This window comes from Diadema antillarum, unplaced genomic scaffold, assembly GCF_040938485.1.
Source record: "Diadema antillarum isolate AM-2024a unplaced genomic scaffold, OU_Dant_1.0 seq00000285_RagTag, whole genome shotgun sequence".
Lineage (NCBI taxonomy): Eukaryota > Metazoa > Echinodermata > Echinoidea > Diadematoida > Diadematidae > Diadema > Diadema antillarum.
In genome coordinates this window covers 945,133-954,373 of record NW_027271313.1, presented here as the reverse complement: position 1 = coordinate 954,373, position 9,241 = coordinate 945,133, and the positions used below count along the sequence as shown (strand labels likewise).

General features: G+C 41.7%; 2 protein-coding genes across 2 annotated transcripts; both read right to left on the bottom strand.

The window, feature by feature from the left end:
- Positions 1-230: 230 nt before the first annotated feature.
- Positions 231-3,599, bottom strand: LOC139730003 (uncharacterized). The gene has a single exon (XM_071640924.1). It carries the CDS (start codon positions 1,616-1,618, stop codon positions 635-637), a length of 984 nt encoding a protein of 327 aa, XP_071497025.1. The 5' UTR covers positions 1,619-3,599; the 3' UTR covers positions 231-634.
- Positions 1,485-6,244, bottom strand: LOC139729994 (uncharacterized). Its single transcript, XM_071640914.1, has 4 exons — positions 6,110-6,244; positions 5,377-5,490; positions 3,583-4,916; positions 1,485-1,609 (listed from the first exon to the last, which is right to left on the bottom strand). The coding sequence occupies exons 1-3, from the start codon at positions 6,242-6,244 to the stop codon at positions 3,600-3,602; spliced, it is 1,566 nt and encodes a 521-aa protein (XP_071497015.1). The 3' UTR covers positions 1,485-1,609; positions 3,583-3,599.
- Positions 6,245-9,241: the final 2,997 nt, after the last annotated feature.

The following is a 9,241-nucleotide window of genomic DNA, read 5'->3' as shown; positions in this document are numbered from 1 at the left end:
TTATTATTATTATCATTATCATTATTACTATTAATATTATCATGATTATTTTTTTTTAATTATTATTATTACAAAGAATGAACATTCAATTCCATCAGGTCATTTTGTTGAAGTCATAAACACTTGTGGAGTCAATGGCCGGTTGACGCTTCATTACACGATGGTAGAATAGTGTCTCGTCTTCACTAAGATCATGGATAATAGAAAGATTAAACGAGAACTTACCTGTTTGAAGTTTGATCTTTATTTTATGAGGGAGTTGGAGAAAGAATTCACAGTGAGAGCCCGCTCAACGCGCGCGCAGTCATACTTCGTAGCAACAAGATGTGACTTCTGTCAGAGTGGAAAGATTGAGAACTTACTTGAAGTTGATCTATACATTTTGTAATAGTATTCATGCCATGGGAAGGGAGAGGAGGGACTGTGAATTCTTTCTCCAACTCCCTCATAAAATAAAGATCAAACTTCAAACAGGTAAGTTCTCGTTTAATCTTTCTATTTTATTTCGTGAGTTTACGCAAGAACTCACAGTGAGATTTTGTAGCACAGAAGTCACATTTGTTCCAACTGAACAAACTCAAGCATGCACAATGGCAAGCAAAATGTAAGCTCAAATTACCTTGGTCTGAGGTCATTATTCCCTCACAATGAGTTGTGACAGGCACTGTCCCTCTTCTTGTAGAGGTTTGTCGTAGAATTTACGGAATGTTCGTTCTTTTGACCAGCCTGCTTTTGCGAGGATCAGAGGAATAGGTGCATCCGCCCTGTTTGCTGCTGAGCTAGATGCTGCTCGGGTTGAATGTGCACTGAACATTGTGGTGTCAATGCCAGCGCCAGTCATGATTTCTTTGATCCATCGAGAAATTGTCTGTGCCGTTACTCTCTTGAAAGGCTTGCGAAAACTAATGAAGAGATGACTTTCCTCTCCTCGGATCTCTTTGGTTCTCCGAAGGTAGGCCTTAATGTATGTAACTACACACAAACGTCTGTCTGGGGGGTACGCTTTCAAAAGTACGTCCAATCCAAAATTCCCAGGTCTAGACTGCTTAAGATGTTCATTAACTTTGAATGACACCATAGATTGTTTGAGAATCATGCTGTCTAGATTCAGGCAATGCAAAGTCTGTACCCTCTGGGTGGATATCAAGGCCAGTAACATGCACAGCTTCATCGTTAATTGCTTCAAGCTAAGCGAGTTAGCGGGAGCTAGACTTCTCAAATATCTAAAAACAATATTCACGTCCCAAATTTCCGAATACCGCGGCCTTGGGGGCCTGAGCTGGAACACACCTCTCATAAAACGAGAGAGAAGCGGATGAGTGCTGACAGTAAATTGTTCATCCTCTAACACTAGAAAGGTAGCAAGTGCACTCCGTGCTGAGTTAATAGCTGAATAGCTCAAGTTCTCTTCATAAAACATGTGTGTAAAAAACTCCAAAACAAAATTAATCTTGGCATGAAGGTGACTTTCCTTCTTAAGTGTACAAAACTTTCTCCATTTCCTTATATATGTACAATATTGTCTTTGGGTTGATGCCCTCCAAGATGCTGCCAAGATGTCCACCGTTCTGCTGCTCATGCCAGAGTTCTCGAACGGCAGCTTCAAAACCTGCAACATAACAGATCAAGGCAAGCGTGTAAAGGGTGCGGTTCCCCAGATACTGGTTGCGTAATCAAATTCCTGTGTCTAGGAATTAAGAGTGGTTCATCTTTAAGCATTCTCCTCATGCGAGGAAACCACGCTTGCGTAGGCCAGTTTGGGACAATCAAGAGACCATGTGCCTTGTCGTTTTCTATTTTTTGGAGACATTTGGGGATGAGGCAGAAAGGAGGGAATGCGTAGAAATACAGATCACCCCAATTCAGAGTGAATGCATCCACAGAAACCGCATCTGGGTCAGGCAGCCACGTAACGTACGCAGGCAGCTGCTTATTGAGTCTGGACGCGAAAAGATCAATTTGGGGAGTACCACATTTCTTAGTGATATCAGTAAAAACTTTCTTATTCAGCATCCATTCTGTTCTGTCATTAAAATGACGAGATCTCCTGTCTGCTTCTGTATTGTCACGACCTGGTAAATAGGCTGCTGTGATCCAGATATTCCTTTCCTTACACCAAACCCAAATGTCTCGTGCTGCCCTGTCGCAGGCTCGAGATTTAATGCCTCCCATATTGTTCAGGTAGGCTACAGCTGTTGTGTTGTCAGTTCTAATGAGCACATGTGTATCATGCAGGTGGCCGCAAAATGACTTCAAACCAAGCCCTGCAGCTAAGATTTCAAGATAGTTGATTTCATTGTTTAGAGCATGCACTATCTCCTGATCATCCCATCTACCGCCAGTTTCACTGCTTAAATCAGTGGCACCCCATCCTTGCCCACTGGCGTCAGTACGTAGCTCTAAAGCTGGCCGATCTCGACTAATTGGTGCCGACTGGCAGTGAATGTTATTGAACCACCACATTAACTCCTGTTTAGAAGCTTCAGACAAATTCATAGGTCGATCAAAATGCCCTTTGCTTGATTTTAGTGCAAGAATTTTGTCTCTTTCTAGGTTACGATAGAAGAGGGGGCCATATTGAATAGCAGGGAAAGTAGCAATCAGTTTCCCAATGACCTGCGCCACCTGCCTGATAGTAGGGTTTTGTTTCCCTAGCAATTCCGCACATACTGCCCTGATATTTTGACATTTCTCATGCGGGAGCGTTATAGTCATGCTTTCCGAATCCAAGATAAACCCCAAAAATTGGAGCCGTTGCTGAGGCTCTAGGATAGATTTCTCTGAATGAATGACAAAACCAAGGTCAGAGAGCAGTTTTGTGGTTGCTTGCACCGCTTCTAGTGCTTGTGATTCAGTTTCACCGATTATGAGAGTGTCATCTAAATACCCCACAACCAGGTGGCCTGCCTGTCGCAGCTTTGCGAACAGCGGCTTCATAAGCTTTGTGAAGAGCCTAGGCGCTGTACTAAGGCCATTGGGGAGTACCTTAAATTGCCAACATTTCTCATGCCAGACAAATCTCAAATACTTGCGATATGAGGGGTGAACAGGGACAGAGTAGTAGGCATCTCGAAGGTCGATTGAGGCAAGGTAACAACCAGGGGAAATTAGGGTTGTAGCCGTATGGATGTTATCCATTTTGAAATGCTGTACATTCAGACTGTCATTGAGGTCCGATAAATCTAAAATTAGGCGTATGTCCCCATTTTTCTTTGGGCGTGTAAAGATATTGGACACAAATTCTCCAGCCACATGCTGGCATTCTTCGATTACGCCTTTCTCGGCCAGTTTTCGAATTTCAATGTCAATCTTGCTCTCCTCAGCATTACCCACTCTGTAGTGGTAAGGCGGTTTACCTCTGTGAGGTGGGCTATACGCCTCTTGAAATTCAAGTTTGTAACCGCTAATTGCATCAAGTATGAAAGGATCAGTGGTAATATGATTCCACTGTTTGCTAAAATGCCTCAATCGACCCCCAACGGGCAGGTCTAATGGAACATCTACATGTTCAATGTCAAAAACTGACTGTACAGTGTGAGTAGATTGTGTATTTCCACAACAAGAGCTAGGCCTGCAACTTACCTCCTTGGGTAGTGCAGTTACTTTCTCCGTGACACAGTGTTTGGCTTGGCTGGGGTTGCTGTCGAGTAGCTCTGCCCCCGGTTGTGCGCATGAGCTGGAGGTGGGCGAGTCTGCGTGTGCGGGGCTGAATGTCTGTATCCCCGCTGCTGCTGGCCTAAAAAAGGCCTGGATGTATCGCCAGCTGCGAGCCAGCCTGCGTTCCGATATTGCTTCCGGCTGAATCCACCGCTGGCCGTGCGCTTGTATGGGTGGTACGGCTGATGAGTAGATCTCTTAGCCTGGCCTTTAACCACACTAAAGGCAGCCCTATTCTCCTCCTTGAGATCTTTTACACGTTGTCCCAAGTCATCACCGAATAGAAACGCGGTCACGGGCGTAGTAGGCTTGCACAGATGTGCGTAAGCAGCGTTCATATCGGGCTTGATCAGCTCCTTTCTCAGGCAATTCATCTCGTAATTGGCATTACAGAGTAAAGCGAGTGCGTCCTGTTGCGCCTCGTTCAAGTCAGTAGGAAGAGTTTGTAGGAACGCACACAGCCCGCGGGTAAGAGATGTCTGTACTCTCTGCAGCTTAACGTCTCTGCTGCGCGTAGTCTGTGTCACATTATCCCAAATCACTGGATTGACTTTAGGGACTAGTAAGTTGGGGCAATTGCTCGGTGCTGGGTAGTTTGCCGCTGACTCTTCCATAGATTTTTCCTCCAGACAATGGGAGATGAGATAATTCGTAGAATTTGCCAATTCGTCATTGATAGGGTCGCCCACACAGGCGGAGACCGCAAATTTTGCAGCAAAGGATGGCACTTGTACTGGCCGCCCCGTGAGCTCTGCGGGTGCGTAACCCGCTGCCGCCGCAGGGAAATCGCATTCATCCCCACTGTAGCTGCTGCCGCCGTGGTCGTCGTGCAGCGTACCGCGTGCTTGCGTACTATCGTCTGTAGCACACACATCCATGCCCCCAAACGGCACACCACCGTGGTTTTCTGCGGTACAAGCCGTGCCAACATGGCCGGCACGTAGTTGCTGTTGTTGGATACGAGTAGGCTGAGACGGCAGTATTTCCATGACCTTTTCAAACATGGATTCGAGTTTAGAAAGGCGGGAAAGCACCTCCGCGTCCGTCTTCTCTTTAGGGGGAGCTGCCTTCTTACTTAGGCCCGGTTTGGTGGGTTTTTTAAGGGTTTTCCCATTCCCTTCTTTCTTTGTTGGAGCCTTACTAGCCGGCGAACACTTGGGTTCATGATGCACGGCTGTAGTCACCATCGCCACGACAGACTTAGCTGTATGCAGGGCGCTCGTACTAGTGGTGCCACCCACGACAGGCTTAGCTGTATGCTGTGGGGGAGCGGAAAGCGGAATTTCCATCCCGCGATATCTCGTGAATAAAAATCCACTTCCGAAGCAAAGTCAGCTCTAACTGAGCTATAAATAATAACAATCCACAATATGATAAGATATTGCGAAGATGCACAGTTAAAAGGACGAATAAAACTGGATTTAGACTGCGATGAGGGAACTTAGCCCCTCGTGCAAAACGTGCGAAGAAGCGATATGACTGCGCGCGCGTTGAGCGGGCTCTCACTGTGAGTTCTTGCGTAAACTCACGAAATAAAATATCTTTTCTTTTTATTTATATCTTTTTTGTTTGTGTCTGTGGGGGTGGGGGCTTCTCTATGTTTTTTTCATCGTCTTCCAAAGATATGTATGACAACTGTAAGTTCACCGTATTCTCGGGTCTTACGCCTGTGTTCATGTGGATCTTAATTGATTATCAAAGAAATGGGGCATTACGTACACCAATCTGTTCCTTCAGCTCCTTGTTTTGAAGGGACTCTTTCAGCCGTTGGAGAAGAAGATTACCAGCCAGGTACACTGGTTGTGATGGAATTCGGCGGGCTGTCTCAACCAGCTTGGCACACAATGAGAAATGAAGAGATTGTAAAATGCAATAAACCTGTACCTCGGATCGGTACTAAGTTATCATTCAATAATCTGACCTTAGTAATGCAAAAATCTCACTTTGCATCTATTTCCACCATTTACTGTGGCTGCATAACACTTAGTCTTCATTCATTCATTTTCCATCACCAACAAAACTTAAAACTACGTCTTTAAAAATAGTTCTCAAAGTGAATCAGGATGCTGCTTTTTAAGGGAAATCTGATATGACGCTACAGACTGGAAACACTGCTGTGTAGGAATATAATGATGCTTCTTCACAACCTCAGTAGGGCAGCTGTACGACAGCTCATGTACAGTAAACCCACTATCTGTAGTAACATTGTTCACAATAGGTCTTATAATCTTATCCAATCGTCACTTTTATTGTATCAAACACTTTTTCGTATATTTTCAGTGAATATGACTCTAATTAATGTGCATACATAATAATACAATTAATTGTGTAATAATAATAATAATAATAATAATAATAATAATAATCTTACTTTATCGTATATACGTTTTTCTGCTTATTTGGAACATGCGACATAGAATAAGAGAATGTGGGGAGTATAGTTTTTGCTTACATCAGGCGAGCTGTTCGCGGGTAACCCTGCGGTGGCCCGGACGCGGACCCAAGGGTACGGATCGTAACACCGTGACCTCTTCTGTAACTCCCATGGCACGGGGACGTGAATTGGGGATTTGGAATACACCTCCATGGCGTAGGAGTCAGACTAGATCTCAATATCTGCATATAAGAAAGATTGAAGATTTGAATGATAATGATAAGGCCTATTGGTACTGTATGAAGTGTCCCCCTATTGATTGTGTATAGACCTTCTGGTTGAATAAATGACCTTCACTTGACCTTGAGGAATGCCAGTACGGTACAAAGTATTTTTTAAGTAGTTGTAAATCCTTAAATCCGTTGAAATTTATGAGCAAAATTAGGAATACTCATGTAAAAGATTGTAGATAATCAATACTGACCTGACAAAATACGATTTACTGTCTCTCAAGTCGCAAAAGTGGGAAAACTTCGGGAGTTTTCGTGATAACACACTTTCGATAAAAAGAAGCACAGAGATTGTACACTGTTGAATTGTTATGTACGAACGTGTACGTACACACGTAACCATGGTCACGTTGCCTGATCAACGCGCATATCAGGGCGTCACTCTGTGCACATGCGCGTAATGACGCGAACTTCATCCTAGTGTGCGCAGTGACGTAATAATAATATCGGCGTTGCATTTGTCTTCATCAACCCAGTGCGCGTACAGCCCTTTTCAGTATCTGTGACGTAATAATGAAACTTTGTTACATTTTTGTTTACATAACAACGGTGCTTTTTCAAGTTAGTGGGGTGGCTTAGTGACAAATATACTGATAATCGTGACACGCCGGACAAAAGTGTCATTTTTTCCTCAGACATTTGTGTATATATGAGGATCAAAATTAGGGGGTGCTCCAAGAAATCCGCTAACAGAAAAAATGAGAAAATGCCCTTAATTTGTACATAACAATAATGTCTGAATTCAAAGACTATACACGGGGCATTCGCCAGGTTTCTGTACAATGCAATGCAATGTACATGGTTGCTAGTCTTAAAATTCAGACCCATAATACGACATATTATGTGCATGTTTACAGTAATACACCATTTTTACTGGTTTTCCTATGGTAACAGGTGGTTAGTCTGTGTTGCAGACCTGAGGGAGGTGTGTTGGAATAGTCCAGTTTTCTTAAGCACCTTTTCATTAAATAATTTGATATAATTTCTGGTAAAGGATTTTTTTTAGTACTCTCTACCTCCTGTAGAGAAATGGCAAAGAGTGACATGTGACTCTGGCTCAGATACTTTAAATCTTGGGCAATGACTGAGCCAGGTGTAGGACTATGTCACAGCTCATTTTTTCTCCCAGAACTACTAGTTTACCAGTAGAAGAGCTGCATATTCCATTGAGAACTTAAGGTTTTGGGTATTGCCCTACATATTTCCTTACAAATTTAACCCGTTTCCTCCAAGATTGTGTGAATTCCATAGGTTTAGCGCAGGGATTACCTGGTTCCCGTAAGCAATTTTTATAGTCCGCACTTCCCCTCTCTATATGTTTCTTATTTCTTATGGGGTTATTCAAATGTTTAAAAAGGTTAAAAGTCTGTTTTCATAGATGAAGTTGAATTTAGACAATTTGAATTTTTTTAAAAATATATTGATATTTGTAATTTCACTCATAAAGACTTAAAACGGTTTGAATATTTTTGGTCTAATAGCTATGTATAGACATGTTATTAAAAAGTAAAAGCAATGTTTGATTGGTTCACATTATCCAAAGAGGGTGGGATGTAGTTGGCTGGTGAACAAAGTCTATGGGGAAGTTTAAAAAGTTGATAGAAGTAAAACAAAATCGGCATAGAGCAGAATCTAAATCACAATATAATATGACAAAATTCCCGACCCCAAAGGCGGTTGATTCTATGATGCTTTATGTCAAAATACATTCCACCCAAAATACATGTGATTGATAGGAGGAAAAAGTATAGTACATTAAAAACAATATAGTTCAACTAACCCCATTAGTCCAGCAGCATAATGAAAATATGATTGTTAAGTTTTATCGCCTTGTCAATTGAAGATGATGTTACATAATGACAATTATCAAAGGCAGCTAGATCTACTAGTATATCAAGAAACTAAAAAGAAGGGGTGGGGTGGGGAGAGAAGAATGAAGTAAGTTATTAGTATCTGTAGTTTTGGTTTTCAGTATATTCATTTTAATTTCCTTAATGTCCGTTAGGTCATCATGGATTGGAGCATTTGTGTACTAGTAATCTGCCAGGAACAAACACAAGAAAAACTTAAAGGTCCTATATATACACATCTGGGAGAGTGACTTGAAAAAAATGTTCAGGATATCACATTTTATGCATAATATGTGTAGGTCTGGGGCATTTCATGAAGCATTTTGTCCGACAAGTTGTCGGACAAATTTGCTCTCTGCCAATCAGATGCAAGGATTTCTGTAGTTTGTAACAGTTTGTCAGAAAAATATCTGACCAAACTGCTTCATGAAATGCCCCCCCTGTTGTATCACAAGACATCCTACCATATACAGTTTTTGCAATCAAAGCAAACATATAAAGAGATATCAGTATTTTTCTCATTAAAGCATAAATGCAGACGGTTTAGTCTGGAAACATGTTATCATAGAAATATTGTTCACATTTTGTGTTATTAACAATACTTAACATTGATTATACAGATTCATTTTTTTTTACAGAGGTTCTTTCTATCCGTAACTCACACCTAAGAATAATTTTCAAGCACTAATTTTGGGTTTTTACCTTTAATTATCCACAAAAAGGAGGACTCAATGCATAAAAGATGTATGCTTTATTTTTGGAAAATGTTGAGGAGATCAGGAAAATTATATATATTGGACGTAGATTTTGGACCTGAAGGAGCAGTTGAAGCATTTTTAAGAAACAATGCCTTGTGGCATCGTTCTTATCATCAAAAATTAATAATGACAAATTCAAATGAAAATTGGAGGGGGGAAGAAAAGATGAACATAATGACATGAGACAGCTTGGTAAAGATCAAACGCTAAAATAGACAATGCAGCCTCTTTTCTCAGTTCATACTTATCCAGAGTGTGTGCTTTCTTTCCAGTACCGGTATTATTATTTAGATAGGTTAGGGGAATCCCTTT